The 24874-nt window shown below is 41.0% G+C and overlaps 1 protein-coding gene across 5 annotated transcripts in view; it reads right to left on the reverse strand.

The window, feature by feature from the left end:
* LOC139993371 (zinc finger protein castor homolog 1) overlaps positions 1-24874 on the reverse strand; it is a 162692-nt gene that overhangs the window by 11104 nt on the left and 126714 nt on the right. For all 5 annotated transcript variants that reach the window (XM_072015034.1, XM_072015035.1, XM_072015032.1 and 2 more), the window contains exon 6: positions 23210-23273. In XM_072015034.1, the coding sequence (XP_071871135.1) occupies positions 23210-23273 (64 nt within the window). The remainder of the gene's footprint in view (positions 1-23209; positions 23274-24874) is intronic.

Genomic DNA, 24874 nt, shown 5'->3' on the forward strand with positions numbered 1-24874 from the left:
GAAACCTGGCCTTGGATCTTGTTAAAAGATACAATGATGTATATTCGATCGTAAATTTGATCAAACAATTGAGTATTTGCTTCGAAATGTTAAACTTGAGAGAAAATATTAATAAAGTAGGCCATTGATCTCACAAATCTCTTTATCATGGTATACGATGGTCGAATTTTTTGAATAATCGAACAAATATAATATATTAAGAATTATTTTGTGAACATTAATATTAAATGGGAACTAAAATTTCTAAATGAACATTGAATAATCTCCGTTACTGTCTTTCGTTTATTCTTAAAAAACATTTAATCATCTTTTATGATTCATCATTTTTATGATTATATTGATAGCAATATGAATATGCATAGACATCCGTAGCCTATTTATTTATTATTCTTATCGTTCTATTTTCCAAATACTCAACGTTATTGAACCTTTTTACAAATATAGAAAAGCCATATTTCGTCAATTCTTGGTGTAAAAGCTGTGTTGGAAACTAGTATCGAAGCGATTAAAAACTGTTTCAGACTTAAGACGGAAGGGAGTGGCAGTGCCGTCCATACAGTGGGATAAAAATGCTGACAACAGTGCGCAGCGAAATGAAGAATACGAGAAACGTGACGGGACTTAAGGGTCAAATCTTAAAAAATATGAGAAATTCACAGAACGACACGCGCAATCGGGATCCCTCTTTTTCTACCCCTTTGCACGAATATCCAGCAGCTTTCAAAGGCTGAACCCTTTTATTCGTAGTTCTTGAAACTCGTATAGACTGGAGGGGAGAGGTCGATCCGGCTGTAGATGAAAAACCCCGGGCCCTGATCGGGGAGTTTAAAATTTTCAAAAAGCCCAATCCTGAAAAGAAGGCCCCGTATTTCAGCGCGCAGGCTCTCTCCTCCTTTTTTATCATTTAATCCGCGCGCTGAATAACCCTTTATACGCGTCCCGTGATCTGGTGAGCTGAAAATCCTCGACCCGAGCACGATCTCCAAGCAAATCTACACGACATACTTTCCAACAGGCTTATATGTTACGGAAATAAACAATTTTTCAAATATTATGACATAAGTTTTATTCTCACAGCCAAGCAAATTTCATTTTTATTTAATTCATCACCAATTATCATGATTATCTTCGCGGTCGATACGTTCCTGGCTTCCGAAACTTTTTGCAACTCACTGTTTTCGTATTACTCACAAACTCTCATTAGCTGTAGTTTTAAGTTATAGATATAGCGAGAAAGATAGATGTTAGACTCAATTTTTACCAAATTATCTATAAATGAAATTTGAATTTGTAAAAGAGAGCAGACATTTTTGTAATAGAAAGAATATTTTGTATAGAACATATAATATAAACTACAGAATATTCGAACATTTTTTTTCTTAATGATAAACATTGCATAACAAATTTGTAATTTTAATTTGTGGATCGTTTCTATAAAGAAAGAAGCGGGAGCGGGGTGTATTAACATAACCTACAAAATCGCGTGTTTGGATAATGCGTCAAGTGCCCGCTGCGTCGTAGTCCGTTCTGCGCGGCAGCCGCGGAGGGTCCATTGAACCTTTTCCTTCCTTTTTCTCTCTCGAGAGGTCCTAAATACCGACAAAAAAAAATCCCAACGGGCAACCCCCCCCTCACGGCTTCTTTACCCCTTTTTCGACGGCCCTCGTCACAACATTGTTTCCGGAAAAACGGCTCCGTTAAAGGAGTAACCGGCCAGATGCGATTTAATGAGCTAGAATAGAGATGCTGCGTCGATTTCACGGACCTCTGGGGAGGAGTGGTGCGGAAACGTGATCGATGGGAATATTTTGACGTTGCACGCCAATATTTCTGAAACTTCGAGAAAGGATCACGTTAATCTTCCATCGATCTGTGTAGGAAACTTCTATCGATTCTTGGAAAGTGATCTTTTCTTTTCAAAATTATCGATAGGAAGATTCTTTCAGTTTTCACTGTCTTAAAAGGGTACAATATGTTATTCAACCGCAAGAAGGAAGAAGAAGAAAACCTTCGAAGCTCACCAAAAGTTTCCTCGAACGCTACCAAACTACAATTTAATAAAAAGTTGTTGCCATCGTAATTATCAATAAAAATTCTCTTCTACTGGATAAATAACAAACGAGTTCGAACTATCTCGCTCTGAAGGGAAGGAAGAAGAAATCTTTCGAAATTCTTCGAAAGTTTCCTCAGAACAGTTGATCCCAACGAAATTATCAATAAGAATAACCTTCTTCCGAGTAAGCGTCAGAAGGGTATCAAAAAATGCTTAGTTCTAAAAAGGAGAGAAAAGAAAATATGAGAAGTTGTTTAAAAGTTTCCACGAAAGTACGCAAACCATGGTTTACTGGAAAGTTGACCCGGAAAGGGTGCAACTAAAATGGCGCAGCGTCTGTATACAGCGCAATCATCAATCCGGTCGCAACCATGAAAATCGTGGCGCCAAGAGGGTCACGCAAAGCAAGCAGACGAAACGGGAAAGTCTCGGACGAAGGTGGAACAGAGGATAGAGATGGAGAATACAGTGAGAGGAAGAGACCAGCGGACACTAAACTATTCTAAGATCCCCTGCGAGAGAGTGTCGCGGACTTATTGTCTCTTAGCGAGCACGGCGGCGTTATTTCTGTCAAAATTACGTTATGGTCGCCATTCTGCTGTCCCGTTTCTCTCGGTGCTATCCGTTTAGCACCTTCTTTCATGCCGTACCAGCTCGTCCCTTCTTCTTCTCCTGCTTTCGAATCTTCTTCGTTGTTGGAAATCAAGTTTCGTTCGCGACCAGAATAAACGGCGGTTACACGATGCCATTATAATTAACGCGATTCCTACTTTAGGGAAGAGACAGCAGCGCGGCAGTTTCCAGAGGACTGGCGAGATTCTTGGACACGCTCCCTTTCCAACCGGCAATTTACGAGCTTCCCTTCATGTTCTGCCGATAGAATTATTCCCGCCTTTGTCTACTCGTTCCTCCTAATTATTACTAGCGAGCTGTACCGCGAGATTTATAGACAGTATTTATAGATCTGGGCGTTTTGATATCCGTGGATTCGCCAATCTTACAGGCTACGTAGATCGTGTGCGTTCATCCTCGAATATCATATATATTTTCTTCAGAGGCAACTTGAAAGCTTGATTGGTTAGAAATAAATCAGCCGCCTGTCAAAATTCCTCTATCTATCATCTGATCTGCTCATATGTGCGGATACGAACAGAAGCGCATGATTTTCTAGAATTAGACTATGATTACAGTGGATGAGTGTTCTGGCGAACTGTCATTCTGATGAACTCAATACGTCGAAGCAACCAAATATGCATATAGATTCTTACGAGTGTATGCACATCCGCCTTCAGATGTTTCATTCGTCGTTAGTAAAGTAATAGTAGTTAGTAAGTACGTAGTAGTAATAGTTATGTATATGCATGTAACAATCATTAATGCTCTGAAAATGGAATTACTCATTCGCCAGCTTGTCGAAATCCCTCTCTTCGTCCTCCAATCAATTCACAATACGAACAGAAGCGCATAACTTCCAACGATTAAGGCGCAGTCAGAGATCGCTGGCGCTCAGAAAACAAAGTTATCCAACGTTTGCGTGTCAAAATTCTTCCTCGCATCCTTCAATCTGTTCACGGTATGAACAGAGGCGCGTGATTTCCAAGAATCAGAGCGTAAGGGACTCATTACCTCGTTCGGCGAAATTCTTCCCTTTCGTCAAGGTGTTGAAATTCGCGTAACAATCGTCGATGCTCCGAAAACGAGATTATTCATCAACGGCGATTATTAAGCGACTCGTGAGGCTTTCGTGAGGCGCAGCGTGCGTGAACGAACGCGCGCGCGTACAAACGGTCGTTAAAGCAATCGAGCCACGTGCTACGCGGCTCTCTCTTTTTTTCTCTCCCTGGTTCTCTCTTCCTCCCTCGACGTGGCCGTTTCTAAAGGCACATTCATTAATGTCGCGTATAGCTGGTATCGTTTTACCCCTCCGGCGAGGCGCGGAATTTTTTTCCTCCATCTCTCCTTCTCCTTTCTTTTTTCATTTTAATCTAGCCTGCCTGCCCTCGGACGTATGGATTTTTCGGGCCACTGTTACGGACATACTACTTAGTGTCAACCGACCACCCCTCTTTCCGTACTCCTTTCTACGCGGCGCCCCCTTCTTTTCACGGAGTCGTGGGTCGACCAACCCCTTCCTCTCTTTCTCGCTCTACTGTTACTTATGGCGGCCGCGTTAAATTTAACGAGGGGAAACCTCTCCGTGGAATATTGGAGAACAATGATTTCCGAAATTATTGACCGAGCGGTCCGGTCGACTCGAGTTGGTTTTTTTCTTCGAAGCACACACACACAACTGCGATATGGAAATACTTCTTAACGCTGATTCAAGTGCACTGGACTGTGTATGAATTATGAAACATCGAGGACTTTCAGTTTAATCCCTGTGCAGGCAATCAATGCTACACGGTCGTCCAACAAGTGCACGAGTGTGCATGGCTAAACGTAATATCCAAGAATATGTAAAATATGCAAAGTACAATGCTCGTTACAATATTTGATAAGTGAGACAAATCTTTGCCTATGTTACACTTAATTATCTTCAGAAAACTCTTGCATAAATCTCTAAAGTTAGTCACGCACTCGCTGATTACTAAAAATGTAATTTATACGATACATTGTCACTAGAAAATATCGAAGTTGTTGAAAGAAATGAATAGCTTTAGATCTTCAAGTATTTAATTAAATCAAGACTCATATTTCTCACGTTTAAAATTTAGTAATTTATAAGAAAAAGCCATGGCTTATATTATACATTGTAAAAAGAAAGGGAGAGTACATCTATCAAACTACGCGTACCTATTAGCGCGATATTCGAAGGGGTTCGTCACGCGCCCCTGGCGTTTAAAAATCCTGGCAAAGGATAAAGATTTTTCGTTTCAAAGGAAAGGCCACCCTTTTGCCGGTGTTTCCAGCGTTGCGAGGGTAAATTGAGTTCGAGCGAAAACACGCGTACTACTTATCGCCGCGACCCCCGAATTCACCCCCGGTTTCTACGCCGCCGCCCCAATCCGACTCTTACGTGGGACGCGCGTAAACTTTTCACGAAGGGTGAAGAGAGCGTGCGCGTAATATCGGCCATTCACGTGTGAGCGTATCCTCCTACCCCTTAGCACATATACACGCGCACCCTGTCCCCACCCTAGCTGCCAAAAATAAACAGAATCGAACCCTTTCTACAAATTCAAATAGCCAGAGGAGGGTGCCCTGTCTCCTCGCGCACCCCATTTGTTCGACTTTCGAAAAACTCGGCCTAGGAACCACGTAAAAAGAAGGATAAAGACGAGGAAAGAAAATAGCCACGGATCGACGATCCGCTGTCAAAACACGAAATCCGATGCCCGATCGTTCGCCATCACCCCGATTTTTCATTCAACAAATTTCCCAAAGCGGCAATAGGAAAGGGGTGACGAAATGGATCGGTAATAAAATAGTATCCGCGGTGAAATATCGAGCGATCGATTGAACGCTGTTTACGGAAACACGATAGCGTTGAACCGAGTCAATTTTCCAGGGGTGATGACGTAAATGATTAATCAGCTTTGGGATAATTGGGCGAAGAGGCTGCGAATGAATATGTTTGTTTTCTTTTTTATTTTTTTTTTTATTGCTGTTCTAGGTTTTAAGAGCAGATTCTTTAGACACAATCTTTTTCCATAATATTGTTAAATATAATCTCCCTTGTATACGAAGAAATGATAATTTACCTGCTGTCTCCGTGTGAAAAGATATTTTTAATAAAACGTATAATTTGTTTTTACTCCATACGATAATGTAGTTCCATATGATCATCATACGCTCCATACGATAATCAAAATTTATAAACGCTAGAAATATTTATATTATAAAATTCTAATTATATCTTCTAGGTCCTGCCAAAGATACATATTGGCGATTCACAAATGAAGGGCCAGGATTTCAGAGCCCTCGTTTTCCAAGAAAACTTTAAGAAACCATTATATCTTTGATTAAATCGCACAATCTCAGCGACGACACGCGAAACAGGGAAGTCAGGGGCAACATCCGAGTTGTCGGACTAATAGAATTACTTAAGATAATTGAGGGAATTAGTTAACGCAGCGGACCAAACGAGTTCCAGATTGGCTAAGCAACCGTCACGATGGAATTGCGAAATTATCTTTAAAGAAACACGTCCTTCCTGGTGAAGGAATTTAGTTTCACCACATTGAAAATAACTTCGCCCGTTCGATTATATTGCTGCTGGCTCGAAACGAAGATTCATGACAAATTATTAGAGCGTGTGCTCCAAAGTTCCACAAAGTCCCATAACGCGCATTGATTTACGAGATCGCGTGTCCGATAACTTTCGAATATTCCCCGAGAGCGAGTGGCTGTTAGCCTTAACAAGGCAGTTCGACGAGTGCGTAACGAGCGAGGACTATTATTAAGTGCACCGCCACGCTCTATCGATGCCCGGTGGCGTTTCTGTCTCCGTTCCGAGCCACGACAGACTGGATCTACCCTTCCTCTGATCACCTTCTTCCGGAAAAACCTCATATTTTTAACCCTTTAAAGAGCCTCACCTCTTTCAACGACCAATGAATCAATTATTTACATCGCAGAACTCTTTCCTTTCATCTTGTCAATTAATAACATAATTTATAACGCTGCTAATATCTAGAACGAAATTAATAACTACTCGAGACTTAAGGAAGAGAAATTTAATTTAGTATCTAATTAGTAGTTTTTGTGTAATTATTTCCGACTAGACGGTGAATTATTTTCAGAAAAATATGAATTTGTATAAATATCAGCGACATAAAAATTCCATCAATATAATATCAGCTGCATCGTGCAGAAGACACATTTGCGAATAGACACAAAGAAAGAAGCGGCTAAACTATTTTTCGGAAATTAAATTTTAATCTGAAGGAATTACCCTAGAATCTATAGAGCTCTCAAGAGCAAAGTGTAACTATGATGTCTGAATAGCGAAGATATAGAGAATATTCGTGCATCAATGTGGATGAAGGGTGGCTGCGAGCGTAGATATATAGAAAGGGTGGTCGAGGGTTCTCGAGGGTGAACAGTGGTAAGAGAGAATTTTCAAAGAGCGCAGCGAATGTCTAACGAATTTTAAAGTGCGAATAAAGACCGAGTACTCGAAGAATTTGGGCAAGTGTGTGTTTCTTACGACGTATTCAAGTACGTGTCCGTACGACGAATTTTTGTTTCTTGCAAAATGATGATAAATATTACGATTGATTTTGATAGGAGTTTGATTCGTGAGCTCTTTGATCATGGAGTTATTAAGTGAAATATGGAGTCGGGGAATTGATCCGACGACGAGCAAGCGTGGGAAAGCGAAATTGAAATTGGGGCTCTCGTTGACCTCTTCATTGCTTGGACTCGGTCTTCTTTCTCCTCGCTTTTTAACTCGATCTTCTTAACTCTTTAATTCATAATAAGTCGTTTCCTTCGACTTGCACTCCATTCATTGCATTCGAATGTTTCTGCTCCTGCTATAAAATATTCCGTCTGATTGTTACAAGTCAAAATCATTCGAACGATAACTCGATGACAATAGAATCTAAATATTCTTCTCTCTTCAATCTTCCACTTGTGCTTCATACGTGGTAATTTAACAATATGTATATATAACAATAAAATATTTCTGTTCTTATTGAAAATGTTTCTCTTAATTGTTGAAGACTTAAAAGCTCCTGAAAGCTATTTTCTTTAAATGGATAACTCGATGACAATTAGATTTTCTTAAGTGATTGAAATTCCTTCAACTTGTGAGTTCTATGGGTTATAAGAATTCCGATAGTATTATCAAATCTTTTTACTCTCAGAATGTTTCTCTGCAATGTTAAACATTTAAATGATTCAAGACATTTCGTTTTAGACCTAAATCTTCTTAACACTTTTCTGCTTAATGAATCATTTCCTTTGACTAGTGCTTCATATATGTAGATATGACAGGAAATCTAACAAAGTTGTCTGATATTTCTGCTTAAATTAAAAATATTCCTTCTAATTGTTGAAAACATAAATGATTCCAAATATCTTTCCCTTAGATGCGACAATTCGTTGACGATAGGGTTCAGAGATTCGAGGCGTTTCTCTCTTCTTTCCCTTTTTTTCAACGATACAAATGCTACCCCGCCAGAGTGCCTTGTCCGTTCGGTTCGTCGATCGGCTATTTTTCAACCAGCCATTGGCAGCCCGGACGATTTCGAAAGACCGAGGGTCGGCGTCGGGGTAATTAAATTTAGAATATTTTTTAAATTTCTCCGATTCCACTCGAATGATTTGGCACGTGGTCGCTCTCTTGTCTCCGCCTCGTATAGAGAAGAAGAAGAAAGAAGCAGTGAAACCATCAACGGATGGAGGGGAAAAAGCGCGAAGGGAAAACAGAGGATCGATTCTTCGCGAACCTCTTGCAAAACCTTGTTGAGTGCTGACAGTAGCGTAACCATCGATTTTACAAACGGAATTTTCCCTAAACGAAACACCTGAACTACTTGCGCAATATCAAACCAACGGGCTAATAAAAGAATCATCTCACGCGACTTTGCGAATGACTCACTAACACCTACACGATTTGCACTATTTTCACGCGTTACTCTTCTTCCTATCTTCTGGCCAATTTCACAGACACGCACTAGTTTCATTAATTCGAAAGAAGCTCGTAGCAGAATCTCGTTTGTTGGAACGAAATTCCAATTAAAATTTCTGTAATTGTAGCGGTGGTCATTTTCTTGTATAAACTTCACAAGTTTAAAAAAGATGATACTGTGAATTATTTGTGTACATACTGAATTCATTTATTTGAACGTAAACTCATATTATGCGAATGATAAATAATATACGTATATAGTGAGAAAAATTGATAAACTTCCATTAAATGGACTCCAATTCGTTATACGAATTCGATACTCCAGGAATACTACGAATAACAGAGGATGATACAACCCTCAATCACGTAATATATCGCAAGAAAATCAGATGATAAACTCTTTCCAAGAAGACTGAGAGTTTATTTTGAAGCAGGAGGATCAATGAAGAATGCGGTAAACCTCGACTATGCAATGTATTGCAATAAAAAAGGAATTCTGGTTATAAGCTAGAAGAATCTTAGAACTAAGTACAATCTTTTCATTTCGAAGATCGAAAACCCGTTTTGATACAGTTATTGATATATTTCGTTATTCGTAACGAAATATTAATTAATATCCATCTAGCTAAATTCTGTTCGAATGGAATCCATTTATTTGACTTCCTATTGCATGACTAAAAAATAACAATGATAAAGAAACCCGATGAATCACTATTATACGAACTCAAGTTGCAAGAACCTTCGCCTCTGGACAAGTTCAGAGAAATGGAATTCCTATTATAATTTAATTCCAAGTTGCTGCGGATAATATTCCCTGAAATCGAAATTTCCTCGGGGAGAACGATGTGTCGAACGATTCGACTGCGGTTGTTTCCCGTGCCCCCTGCAAGACCCCTCTGTCACGGCCCTGACCCTCCGGAGTTCTCCGGCCGTTTTAGTTCTTGGCCTAGGGCTAAAACAATCGGCGCGGTTCGTGGTCTTGGTCTCGGTCCTCTTGCTCGGTCGTTTCCACCGACGGTGCGACGTTCTCTTCTTTTTTCTCGCTTTTCGCCAAGCGCGAAATAACAGAGAAGGCGGGCAGAGGAGGACGGGACGAGTCGGCGGCCGTGCAAGCGAGAGAGGAAGAGGCGGCGGAGGGCCAGCTTCAACAGCTAACTCGAATTACTAAAGCGCCGAAGAGCAACGGCTTTAAGCGACTTATGGCGAACCGAGAGGAACGACGCGGGATAAAGCCGGGAAGAAAGCTCGATTTATTAACGACACGACGCGACGCGACGCTCTCTCGCTCTCTGTGATTTTCTCGACCGGCGAGGAAATTGATTTACGGGGTTACTTCCCCGAATCATCGTACCACCGGCCGGAAATTCGGCCAACTTATGGACAACGAAGGTATGCGACCGTCGAGAGAACGTGGTTTTTTCGTTCTTTGATGGAACGACCATCGAGAGAACGTAGTTGTTTTCGTTCTTCGATCGAACGGCCACCACTTAGAGAAGGAAAACTCGAGCGTAATGGATACTAATAACGCGATGAATTATTAATCCGTATACTGTTAAGATCTGTATCTTTTAATTACGGATGTTTCCCGTTTCTTCTTGCGTGAATCCTCGCCATCAACGTGATTCCATTGCGGAATGTGATTTGGAGAGGGAGAGGAAATGAACTGCTCGAGATAAGAATTGGTAATTGATTGCAGATCAAAGAGATTTTTATGTGCTCGGTGGTGTAAAGGAAGATGTTGAAACAGATTTTTGATAGTCTGTTGAACAGTTGAAATTGGAAATGATTTTCTATCGGACCAATTAGAAAGAGAAAAATTCTAAATTAATTAGTAGCAAAGGTATTATTTTTTAAATAGACGATGACAGAGTTTATGTATCTATTCAGAGCAAACAAGAGATTCTAGAGCTTGAATAGAATTCTGAATCACATCTGATACATCTATTTATTAGTCATAGACCATCGTTTGATCTATGATATATTCAAATCTTCAATACGTTGAATGCATTAGAAACGTACAGAAATTGCTTCAAATAATTCATGGACAAAAGAACGAGTCCCTTAAGAAAACGATCATGAAGTTACCCAATAAATAACAAAAAAACAATACATACACTTCAATAAATTACCAACTTCATAAAGATACATTCCTTTAAATTCATTCTAAATTTCGATTACGAAGAATTTCATTTGATGGATAAAAATCTTCCATATAAGCGTGGTGTTCAGAAAAGAATCGCGAAGTTTGAACACAGTAGAAAGCAAATGAAAATTCACGTAGTGAATAAAAATGTTCCATAGCAAGCACAGTAATTAGAAAAGAATCATGAATTTCAAGTACGTGGTTCATGTATGGTACACGAAATTGTTTCTTGGTAGCTGGCCTGTCGTCGCGTGCTTAAAATGAACGAAATGGCCCATTACTGGGTCTGGTACAGTGGATAAAGAACGAAGGTATACCAAGTAATCCAGTAAAACGCAGAAAAACACTTTCTCAACGGAGTTTGCCCCTTTTCTTCCAAGAGCGGCTCGCGATCTTCCGACCCCTTTTCCTCCCGTTTCGCGATTATATTCTCGAAATAGTCAACCGGATGCCGGCCGACAGCTCGCGGATATTCCGTATATTTCTGGCTACGCTTTTTCCAACGAAAACGAAGAAAACCGACTGGGTCGATTTTGAAAGAAACAATCCCCTTCTTCTCGTAATACACGTAAACCATATAGATAGGAAAATGTATGGAAAAAGAAGAAATGGAATGAGAGTTTGGAAAAGAATCTGTATGAGTTTTATTTGCAGAAGATTCATGGATTGAAAGATTCGATCGACACACCGTGTAATTTTCTTCTCTCGATTCCAGTTCCAAGCTCATCCATGACGATGGACTCATGGCTACTCGATGTCTTCATACGAACACGCGATTCATCTGCTCGGTTCATTAAAGAGATACAACGAAAACGAAGACAAACCATGAAATCAGAGCAGAAGATTGAGGAAATGATTAAACAAAATTACGAGCGGTGTATTTAATATGCTTTCGTTTTGTGTTTTTTAATGTGCTAATTGAACGAATGTAGAATTCTGCTTGAAAATTGCAAATTGAAATCCCAGAACCCGTAGGTGTACCCCGAAGCTTCACGTTTTATGCGGTTTAACGTGTGCAAAACTGTTCGAAGGGTTTCGGATTAAGCGCTTTCCGCGTGGCTGGACGAGCATGGCGTCTGAATTACTTCGTGAAAATCGATAATACACTCCTCTCCATAATGCTGTCGGCGTACGGCAGCTGTTAAAGTGTTTGACAAATCGCCCCTTTGTACGAATCCACCCATATCGGTTCAAAACTGCTTGGTGTATCTAACCTCGATTTTTACTTTCCACTATAACAAAAAATCGCATTTTAAACAGAAAGAATTCAAAGGGATGATACTTTCTTTGCGAAATGCAGAGTGATTCTCGGTCAAAAGATTTCACAGTACAAAGGGAAAGCTTCAATATAAATGACATTTATTTGAACGAAACTGTACTGTCCGATTAGATGGACTTTTAGAGGCTGAATCTACTTGTTTGCGTGTGAGTTCTTAGTATAAGAAGAAAAATCATAAACAGTGAGAAGATCATTTTCAGTGTATGAACTCTAATTACATAAACTATCTGTTCTTTCAAAAGTCCATATAAACAGAATTCTATTGTAGTGTCTTCGACAGCATTTACTAGCAGATAAGTACTTTTACATTATGTCTATGGTATCAACGAATACGAGGCCATCGTTAAATGATTTTTCCATCGTATTAAGAACACATTGGCACAATATTAGGGAGTTCACTGTAATGTCATCATTTTTCGAAGATTATAGTATAGTTACACTTTTCATGTACGCAAGGAACGTTAAACTATCATACAGTTTCATAAGTAGAATATAAGAATAATTTCAAGTACCAGTACGCTAAATAAATTGATATGGACATATTTGGCCCCTAATGAATTGTTCGGGTAAATGATTATTTAATATCAGATCTACTTAGTCATACAATTATATCATTTGTGGATCTTGGAAATGGGCGTCCAAGCAGGATCCCACGCGTTACGAAACCGCCTGCATAACAATCGACCTGGGATCGTTGGAGTTCCAACGAAAACGCTGAGGGATTCGCGAACAGGGTCGGGGTAGAGAGAGAGAGAGGGATCGTTTTGCTCGAAACCGGAATATTTCTTCTCCCTTTCCGGTGATTCTGGAATCCGAGACGGACGCTGGCCGCGCGCGCGTTCTTTTTCTCGTTGTCCGGCGTTCCCTTTTTCCTGACGGGATTCGACGGGTCTTACGGGGCCTGGCCGCGGGGAAAAAAGGGCCCCAGCTAATTAATAGAGCCGGATTGAGGAGCCAACCGACGCGGAGGATCGACGACTCTCAGGCCCGTACGAAAAATAAAATGCGCCCCCTCCCCCTCTCGAGTAAATTAACAGAGTGGAGAGCGAGCTGCCGCGAGCTAATTAATAGAGCAGCCAAACGGGAGAAGAAGGGAGATGCCAGGAAGCAAGAGAAGGATATAGTTGGACCATGGGGTATCTCTGGTCTTCTCGTTCCTCTCTTGTCTATCTCTTTCGTTTTCGCCCCTTTTTTGCGCACAAGCAACCATCCAAAGGATCGCGGTCCTTCGACGATGGTCTTGTTTCCCTGGGCCACGTTCGAGAGCATGCTGGCTCGCCTTTTATGAATCGATTCGATTTATATTCCCGCGCGTATAAATATTTAAGTATGTAATTAAACGGCTCCTCTGGCTCGACCGCGGCCGTTGAAAACGCGCTGTAAAAGGAGAAACGCGAACGTAATGATACGTCTGTCGATCGATTACGAATGGAAATCTCGCGCCAATTCCTAGGCATCCGCAGAGTGAATAATCGTGAATAATTTTCAGCCGCGCACGGTGGTTCGCTCCCCGTTAAGACGGATTCGATGTTTCTTCTCGATACAGTCGATTATCGTGCCGGCGAACTATCATGCTTATCGCAGCAACGTGAAATTCCCCTCATTTGATGGTCTTTCGTCCGTCCGAGAATAACTTGAGGAAGAAAAGTAGCGAAGGTAAGAAAGACGTTGGATTGTTTGGAAAATTTGTAAGAAAAATTTAAAGACAATTTACGAGAGTTCAAAACAATCGGAGAATCATCACTATGAAGAATTCTAGTGCACCGATCGAGAAAAGAAAAGCTAAGAGAGTTCTGCTAAAAATGATAGAGCGACATACCATTTGTATGATACTATGATAAGGACTGATTTTAAGACGATTATTTGAAGAAATGTATAGACAAAAGAAACGAATGCGAAAATCGAAGTGATATGGAAGAGGATTCACAAAATCAATATTTTATTGAATAATATATAGTCTCTTTAGATGTCTTCCTACTAATCAAGCTGTTCTTCACTTCTTCAAAGAATCATTTGTCTTTCTCAATACGAATTCCTCTAAGCAGTTAATGCAAGCTTTCAAGTTTTACAACTATTCTAATTTTGTCAGCTTTGAAAAATTTGATAAAAGCAAGACTACGTTATAGTTAAACGTTCCAACAAATATCGTCTTATTGAGAACCGAAACTTTTTTAATCAATCGAAACTGGTCTGTCTTTCGAACCAGAAACGATATTGCTTCCAAACTTAATATTTAAATACTTGACAGAGAAACTCATGATTGGGCACTGCGAATTTTTATGCATTTGAAGGTACAAGATCGCACATAATACGAAACAAAAATATATAAAGTATCCGAAGTATAATGTTTTCTATAATATTTGGTAGGTGAAACAATGTTCTACCGAGTTTGTACCTTCCTTGTCAAAAATATCAATTGTATATTCTCAAAAGCATGAATCTGCATAAAAATCCGCAGTCCGTTCGTGATAAATTTCTTCTAATTTTACCAAATAAAGAATTCTACTAAAACTTATCCTGATGTAGGATATATTAACTATTGAACGCTATACAAGCTTTTTGAGCAACCTAATAGTTTTATTTCTTTGCTTCTCCGTTCCTTCGCTATAATTAACGCGAGAGCAGACCAGGGAGGCGAGCGGGGGTTGAGAGTAACAGGGGCTAAGATATCTGGCAATAAAAGTGGCGAGTTCGAAAAGGGAATTGCGAAAGCAAGTGCGAATGCCGCAATGTTAGTTGGCCGCTTGATTGGCCCCAATCGCCTTTGTATCGGGAAACAAACGATTGGCAATCGCATGCCGTCCTCGAAACTCAGGAATCCATCGTTGCTCGATCAAACGATACTTCGTCCCCTTCACGCCTTCTTCTAACCCCCTTCTACGATCAAGCGTATTTCAGATCATGTGCAACACGCCCCTCTGCCCCGTTTCATCCACATCATGCTTCGTTTCGGTTTTGCCCGTCCTCGTTTTTTCCTGGCCGACGTTTCGCGATTTTTCGGCCGCCAAGAATACACGACTTTATCTCACCGCGCAGCCGATTAACTAATCGATCCTTCTAATTTCGAGCTGTCGCGAACCTTGAAACCGGTATCTCCGATCGAGTTTTTTTAGCCTCAGCCAGTGGAAACTCGTTATACGATTTCAATATAACGTCGTGTTATTTTTAATAGTATTCTGTTATATTTTTAAAAGAAAAGAATCTAATTCTATCGATAATATATAGCGTGCGAGCCGGTCGAGTGGTCCAAGTGGTTAACTCTTCGCTTTTTGAAATTCTTAAATCGTTAGCGAGCTTTGATCGATGCTGATTGCCTTACATGCGTATCATTTCATCGATCTTCTTTAGTTTCTGTTTTATGCAATTAACTGATTAGACAAATAGGCGACTCGTATACGTCATCATTACTTATTCTCGTTACTGGCTGATCAAGAAGTAAATTTCATTATAGATGCGTAGCTACTATCCGCGATTTCAGCTATCCATGGAGAACTGTGCAACCTATGCCGCGGATTTAATTTGATTCGGCCATATTCCAGAAAGTCTCAAGGGGCGGACATAGTCGAATGAAATAGCGGGATGATCCGCGCGCGGAATTTCCAACCGGATTCGTTTTTACGAGAAGTGAAAGAGGGGGTGGGTGGAGCGCCACCAGTGCGGCATTTTGCGGAAAAATGTGTTTCTTTTGGCGGTATGCCCGATAGCATCGATGGGCCAAAAGCTAGTAAGGGGATCAGCGGACACCGCGCGCTGAAAGAACGGAACGAGGAGGATCCTCGCGGTCGCGGCGCAGGAGAACGAGGAGAGGAAAGAGGACACGGGGGAGGATGGAGAAGAGCGAAAAATTAGGGACGGCATTCCGTTTGTGTACCGATGCATTTCGGTGACCGTTCAGCGGCCGTGGACGTTCCTTTTAATGCGATCGCGATTCCGCGAGCAGTAAGAAATTAATAAAAAGTTGAGGAACGATAAATTAGGCCGGCGACGAGACGGCGCGAGAAGCGGCTGACGAGGGGAGGGAACACGGACGCCGCGGAAAGAATACCGGTGAACGAGAAGGGGACCGACCAGGCCAGTCAGGGCGATAATAAATTTCAAATATAAATAATAAAATTTCCAATCTGCCTGGCTTTCGAGCAGTTTTTTCCCAGGGGACCGACTATGCATCTAACTCGACCGCATTGTTTCGCTTCCACAGTGAAATTCGCTGTTCTACCCTCGCTTAGTTTGTCCCTTCTCCGAATTCTTTTTACTTCGCTGACAATGAACGGGACACGTCTGAGATTTTCGGCGAGAGTTTCATTAATTCGCTCCACCTCGCTTTTTTCTTTTTTGCAATCAAGGCTGTGAACATACAGATAAGCGGTTAGTAACAATATTGGCATGCGGAGCATTGGCATTGGCTGTGCCATCACTTGCCTTGCCGCTTACCGCTCTGTATGTTCACGTTCTAAGAGAGTACGAAGATTTAAATAAAATTACAGGTGAATTATAAATTTGTTGAACACAGAGGCTGTCTACGTTTTGCGATATACCAAGTGCATTTGAATTTACGATCTCCTGTGGCTGGCGAGATCAAAAGGGTCTTTAATTATTTTTTATCGCGCCGCATCCACCTCGGGGCCAACCGAGTCAAAGATCTCGAACGCGGTCCTCCTCAAACAGTCGCAAGGAATTTCAATCAGTCCCAGACGGTTCACGAGTGTTAGCGAAATTAGAAACACAATCGGTCCGAGGGCCGAGGTAAAAGGGAGAGAAAAAAGGGTTGGAAAAAAGAGAAGGAGAATAAAAAAAAATAGAAGAACGACGCCCATGTCGTAAGAGTTTAATGTTTATGCATGGGCTGCGAAACGAGCCGAGCCGAAGAATAATGCATCTGTAACCAATTATGCGGAGAGGGGTCGGCGCGAGAGAGCCAGGCGAGAAGGAAACCAGCGACAAGAAATCGCCGGTATCTACTTGTCAAATATTTACTTAACCGTTAATTCGCTGAATTTCAACCCCCTTTTTCGAGTAATGGCTGGCGCCCGTAGATATTTCTCGGAGATGTTTTTAATCAACCATGAAATTCGCTTCCATGTTCGGGGGTGTCCCTGTTAAATATCGAGCTGCTTAAGCAATCATTTCTTTCACCGTCTTGTATATTAATCTTTCATTTTGTAATATTTTCTGTACTAATTATTTTTTGGCACAAATAGTGTAATATATTATCATATAAATTGCTGCACCTGTTATACTTTTTATACAACACTTCTTCGACATTTTAATGTTGAAATAACATTGATTATTTTGGTATACATAATTTAATATCGTTTTATAGGAATGACAAGTTGCAGAAACATTGCAAAAAGCCGGGAACATTTTTGATATATATGTAGTACGAAATAGCTTTTATTAATAGGAAAATGGTATTTCCTTGGTCACTTACAATTTTTTCGCTAAGGATAAACATAATTCTATACTACAGAGAACGTATACATCAGCTTTTGGTTTACCCAATATTTGGATACGTACGTTCAGAATACAAGATACTAGTACAGTATATGTGAAAAATATGTGATACTGTTTAAAAAATGAAACTTAACCTTCGCATGTTCCTCGCACGTCTACCTATACTAAACTAACATCAAATTATCCCCGTCAATACAATTCTACGTCAACTCATCTTATATGTGAAACATTCCTTTCAAACACTAAATAATTTACGAATTATTTGTCACCGTGTGCGCATACACCAATCTATAAATAAACTTGCATGTCAGAAAGGAGAAGATTACCGAAAATCCGACTAGTCATTCACATTTCATCCCAGAACTACATTCTTCCGGAGCGAGCAGCTCTTGGGACTGGTGTAATTCCTTAAAAATGCAGCTCCTCAAATAAAAGGAAGCGAGAGTGGTCCCCTAAATCCGTTTTCACGGCAACCGCATAAGTCAGGAACGATTTTTCTCAAAGCCTGGCTGCTCTCTTGGCGACTGCGTTATGACATATATATGGTCCTTAAAGGGGGGCCCATTGGTGGGGGTGGTGGAACGTCGGGGAACGATGGTAGGGAGAAACGACTATGGAGAAAGAAAGAAAGAGAAATAAGGCCCCGAAGGGTCCGTGGCTCCGAGTATATGCAGAGAACGCGGTGCACCAGTTATTTATTGTAGCTCCCGTTTATGCTTTATTTGTTATTTGCCTGGTCGGCTGGCTCGGCTTGACTGCCAGCCCACGTAGGTGTACGAGAACCTCTACGAGGGTACCTTATCTACCTTCCAGACATGCGTTACACAGCCGTTCGTTCGCCGAGATGAGCCAGATTCGCATAATTGGCCGCTTAATACGGTGCATTTTTATCCCGGTCGACGAACGTGCAACCCCGCCGATCGAATAGAATTTTTTCCTCCTCCTTCTCCTCTGTCTGTGCACGATGATTAAATCCTTCGCGGGTCTGATTTGTTAATCACCGTAACACGAAGTTAATGAGATTTTCTTGGAAAGCGGACAGATATACGATGTGGAACACGATTTTCATTTTTCTAGCGTGTCTAGCTACTTATACACTTTGATAACGAGTAAAATCGTGCATCGATTGGAAACTCTTATCTGGATTAATAGAATTTTACGTCGTGTCGAGAATCGATATTTGAAACGTGCGTACTACACGAACTACGTAACATGATCGTAAAGAACAGTAAAGTGGCACGGAGTTGTTCAATTAATGCTTATCGCGCACTAACTGTACGTAACCGGGACAATTTTCGGCGGATGTTCGGTATATTAATGCAACAGAAGGATGCACGGGATAAGTCGGGGATCTGTTAATTAAATTGTATTTGATACGAATTAATGACCGCGCGTATCATCGTGCCTGTTAAACCATCCGTCGTAAATGATTGTCGAACAGGTGCAGCACGGCAGACGTGGTTCACGGATGTCGGCGGTAATTGTTCCAGTCGTAAATTGCTTGTAATTGTTTAAAGCCCGTCCGTGGCATTCTACGTAACGCGTGTTCGCTGAAATTTCGATGCGGACCGTAATCGAAGACTGGCGAGCCGAGGGCCAGCGGGTCGCGGATAATCAATTAAGCTTCGTTTGTACATCCAGGGAATGGTAGTCGTATATAAACGTGCAACAATTGCTTACAGAGCGAGGGATCTTCGAATCCCTCGTAATATCTTGTCATCGTTGACTACATGATAAAGATCAAGATAACGAAACTACATGCACTGACAGCGACTTGATATCTCTCAAGCTTTTCGATCACATTTGTAATGCTTTTACCTTCATGGACGATGTATAAATATATAAAGACTATAAACAAGAAAAATGATAAGCGATTATACTCGTGTTACCAAAATTATCCCTTTATTTCCTTGTGATATTAAATACGTATCTTTGCATTTAAAAAATGATTTTTTACTTGATCGTTATCAAAATCTCACAGATTCGTCACCAGTTTTCAAGAAAATGAACTCTCTTCATACTAGACATTTAAGATCATCATTGAATCATTGAAAACGACGATTTGATGTATCTTGAATCGCGCTCCTCGTTTCTTGATTCTATTGCACATTAGAATTACCAGCTCATAGAGTGCACGATTGATATCGCATTCTCAAAAAACCAATGACTTACTTCGATAAGTAAATTCGTCGCGAGAAGATGACATGAATAATCGTATTCTATGGTAAATTTAAAGAAACGGTGTTTGTTGGAGAACGTCGATGGAGAGGAAACGACGGAAGCGGTAAACTATCGTGGCGACTGCATCGATGCGCTGCACACACGCTCACCGATGGTTAAGTCATCTGTGGCGTAAACGGCGCTCTGAAGAGCGCACGTAAATGCAAGGTGGTGGGTAACGTGAACGTGGAACAACGTGGTGAAGAGAAGTCGCGGACAGTCCAGAGAGGTAGGAACCGAGATGGATAGGAGGGCGAAGGAAAGCACTTCCCTCGTTCGAAGGAGACTCTAAAAGATGGTCCAGCGATGAGACATTGTGACACGAGGGGCAAGAAGAGGGCCGGGGATGGGAGGGGAGGGGAGGGGGGAGAGGAGCCGAAGACACCGCGAGAAAGAGAGAATAATGCGTTAAAGCAGCAAGCAGCAACTACTCTAATTGGCCACTTTGTCCATTTATTCGATTTATTTAAATTATGGGACAATTGACAGTAGGCATTCTATTTTTTAAATCTCCCCGGCCAACCGGTTGATTGGGCGAGATTGGCGTGAGACACTGGCCCCACAGATTCCCCAGTTGTGGGCTTAATCAGCTTTGATTGCTGCCCTCTCTCTCTCTTTCCCTCTTTCTCCTTCTGTGCCGCCGCTCTCCCTCGCTCTTTCCTTCTTTCTCTTCTGGCCATCTGTCGCACCGTCTCTGTCCCGCCGACTCATATTCTTTCTCCCTCTCCCCTTTTTTTCCTTTCTCGTTGCGGGGCGAGTACAACGACGAACCCGAGCGAACAACGCACAATTTTATTTTATTCGGTTTGAACCGCGGATCTCGCGACGAGCTTAATATCGTCCGGGAGCGCGAGAGACGTTGATTGGCCGATCCGAAATTGTGGGAATGTGTCTCTGGATAACAGAGACACCGAGCGAGGCCGCCCACTCTTCTCTTTCTCTCTCTCTCTCTCTCTCTCTCCCTCACACATACACACACCCCTGCCCCTACTTCGGCCCTCCTTTGTCAAACGATTACCATAATTTCCGCTGTCAGTTCTGATTCGTTTCTTCGTTTTCAACTGAAAACCTCGTCGTCGAGCGCGCGACTCGACGCCCGAGTGCAGACATCGAACCGTGTGAGCATAAGCGAAAGAGAAATAGGCGACAAGGAATCCGCGCATTGCTAATAAAACGAAGGAATCAACGAGACACAACGCAATAGGTAGACAGACGTTGAAGCTGGCGTATTTATAAACGAGTATCGACGGGATTACGTAACGTCTCGATCCTATCCCCGCGATGTCCTATAATTAATGAAATTCTCATCGAGTCACTGACTTCTCGATTCTATAGCCAATCGATCGTGGTGCTTCGTGGCCGATCTAAAATTAACTCGTGTCGTTAGAACGTCACTGGGACCTCTTTTGCTAGGGACTTTTTCGTCTCGTTGCATGCAGCTCGTTTAGGAATCTCTTTGCTCCAACATCTGACGTAACCTTTCTTCTAGAAACATTCTTATTCATCGAGGAATAGCCTAACTATATATCCTGGGTAATCGCGACAATACATCGCACCATTAGTCTTCCTCTAAATCGAAAATTCTGATTAAAAATCCACAAAATCACCGTGATATCCTCATTTTATCTATCATCAATAATCAAATTTAGAGACATATTTAAACAATTACCCATATCGTAAATAACGACGACAAGATCAATCGTATCATCTAAGGAAAATTTCTCTGATAAGATGGCAGCCTACTAAAAATCGATGGAATATCGATCGAAATTTGTAAAATCCTCATCATCCAAGAATAACCTAACTGTACATCGTAAGTAAACGCGGCACGATCCATCGTATCGTTTAACGAAAATCTTTAACGATAAAATGGCGATAAAAGGACTCGTTAAGAATCGATAGAATTTTTCTAAAATCCTCATCATCCCTACTGTCAATGACTATAACGATGTTTCTTCATCGATATGTGACATAATTTTTCTGAATGGAGTATATTGGGGTGGTGGGTGTGTATGGGGGACCTGCATGAATCCGTTTCCACGCACGGTCTTCCTCTCTTTCCCGATCGTCCGCGGCCACGCAAACCCCCTTCAGCCCCCTCGTGGGACCCACTTGCGCTCATCCCATTTCCTTGATAATTCCCATAATGCTGTGGGCGGATATTCCAATAAAGGGGGAAGAGCCCCAGGCCACAAAACGCTGAAAGCATGGGACACGACTCGTTTCGTCAGGTTGCACACGATTTACGAGCCTGCACCGATTCAATCGAATAAATAGAAGGCGAGACGCGTGTGCGTCCTTCGTTTCCAGACGAGATTCACGGACCGGTCACGTGGCCGTGGGAATTGATAATTGGTCCAGGAATACGGGACCATTCGTGTCCAAGACGATTTGAACCATTTCAGAAAAACACAATATGCTTTAAAATCTTGGAAATCGTGATTCGGAACAAAGTAGGAAACGAACTTCTGATACAGTTTCTATGATCCAAGAGCTCATGACAAGAACAACCCTTGTACATGTTTATCTTCATCCAGGAGATCAAAAGAATTTTTCTCCGATATATTTCAATGGGAAAATTTTTGTTAATAATTTCCAATGTAGCTGTAATTGTATCCAATTATAACAAAGAGGTGAAGTTGTCGATCTCGTAATGTCAATTCTATTACGTTGAAGTCTAGCTTCTAATTATTAGAATACGTTGTTATCGAAGAAGTCGAAAAATCCGACGAGAGTAGTTCTTGTTATGAGCTGTCCAATTTTGTACAAGAAACTTCAAATCACAGACTCGGATACTCTTTGATTATTCGGTGTCGAAATTATGAACCACCTGTTGAGTCTAACTCATCCCTCTAACGAAGTAAATGCAAACGTACTATTGGAAAAACGATTGAAACTTTCAAAACCCTTTCAAACGATTTATTGAGATATAAAACTGTGAACGAATGAGCATGACCTTCGGTGTAACAAGAGATTTTTATCGAAATAATTGAAAAGAAATAGTGCAAATGGATGGATTTAAACAAATACGCGATATCCTAGTGTAAATAAACGAACATTTTCATCGAATGTATGGCAACAGGATTTTATCGCAACAAATAAAAAACAGAGCAAACAGGCTGATTTAAACAAGTATGCGGACATTCGAGTGTAAATGAATTAAGACTTTCATCTTAGGTACGATAACAGGTTTCTGGTTCTGGAATAATTAAAAAGGAATGGGACAAATAGGCTGGTTTCAAGCACAGATCGTTGTTGATTTCAACGTGCACCGCTCGCGACCCCTTGCCTGCCCTCCGCCCACCCCCGCGTCGCCGACCGACCGATATCTTTTCCTTTTGTTTTCCCCGTTGCACCTTTCTTTTTCTGTATCCCTCCCTTCCTGTCTGCTTGCCGGTTGGCGCAGGGTCGTCGAACGGCGGAGACTCGATTTGAATCTAATTACGATCCCGATAATTCCGTAAGGAGGCGGAAATAGTAACTCACCGGAAACCTTCGGGTCAGCTGCCTCCACCTTCATCGCCGCCAGGCTCGCTATTGTCGGCGGTACCTAAAAGAAAATACATTACGATGTACAATGCACCAGCATGCTCAGGGCCGTGCTCGCGATGGGGACGAAAGGGGGAGTCGCCCACGCAACACGAATGGGGGAGAGACGGAGCGCGCCTCTATGAATCCGCGACACGTGTCGTTAAAAAGTTGAATGCTTCCAAATTATCCGGGGCACGAGATCTTTTGGGAAAACCTGGTTACCCTAACTAGGAGGCTGCGACTTTCTACGTGTCGATCTACAGGGTGTCCTAGGGTTTAAGTAAGGAGGGCAGTTTTTATTTCTCACAGGATCTAACCTAATGGCAACGTTAGGGAAAGGACGATCCATTATGATCGTGCATCGAAGGATATTATGACACGATGAAGTTTATTTTTAAAAACTAATATAGTAAGCACACTTGTGTTGGTTATAATTTTGAAAAATTGGTTTACGATTTAAGAAACTCCTTGTCTGAATTATATGAGTCGAAGAGGGAAAGTTCTAAGCACGGTAGGTTATGAAAGCATTCGAACACTTATAAAAATGTTTTATGAATATATTATGACATATATTATGCGTTATACGGAACACTTTGAAATTTTATTAGCACTGTAATGACACCCGACTATCATAATTATATTGATAAATATATATATATTTAGTTACCCACATATAAAATAGTGAAATTCAAGACGATATTAGTATTAAAATAGGAGTATTGATTTTTTGTATTTCGTATTTTCATTATGATTTCTTAGCGAAATTGTAAACGACCATTTATTATTTAGCACTTTATGATCATTTTCAATGAACATCTTTTGATTATAGCTATATAACGCAATGATAAATTTTGCCTGTTAAACGATAGGGCATCCTGCCCTAAATAAAGGATGCTCTTTGAGAGGCTTTTTTCCTTTTATAAGACCGGTACACTTTGGTGTAATAAAATAAATCTTTGAATTGCCCTAAATTGAGCTCCGTGTGGACCATTCGTCTCCCCTTCTTCTTCATAGCGGAACTTTCATTTGTCTAGAATATCTTCAATTAAAGATGGTTTCGTGTGTACGATAGGTACTGTGAGAAATTTCAAGAATTAACCTTCAGTCGGCGATTTTTCGCGATGACAGAAATTGCGCCTTTATCGTTACGACATCCTCTCTTCGAGACGTTATGCGAAACGGAAACGGCTTCCGGTTCCCCAAAAACTTTCACGAGGTATAGGGTCGTCGACCTTCGAAATGCAATGTGCAAATGTGTGTCAAGAACAACTGCAGGAAAATGCGTTTCAAGCCATGCTTCGATTAAGATTTCTGATTTCGGAAAACAAATTCATTTTATCAGCGATGTTTTCCTTCACATTTATCACGATTCTTCTTCTGTCAAGTTTACAGACTAATCCTTTAACAGTTTCCTATATTTCCATATATCAGATATAATAAATACGTAAAATTTCAACTCTTCCTAGGAAATAGATATAAATAATAGAACGTATGATAAAATTTAAACCTTTGTATCATTTTTTACTTTTATTCCTGTCTTTGTTGCATATATTTTCGTTTTTTGTATTTGTTGTATATCCTAGAAATTTCCAAATAACACACACACACATGTTACATCTC

Source organism: Bombus fervidus, chromosome 12, assembly GCF_041682495.2.
Source record: "Bombus fervidus isolate BK054 chromosome 12, iyBomFerv1, whole genome shotgun sequence".
In the NCBI taxonomy this organism is placed as follows: Eukaryota; Metazoa; Arthropoda; class Insecta; order Hymenoptera; family Apidae; genus Bombus; species Bombus fervidus.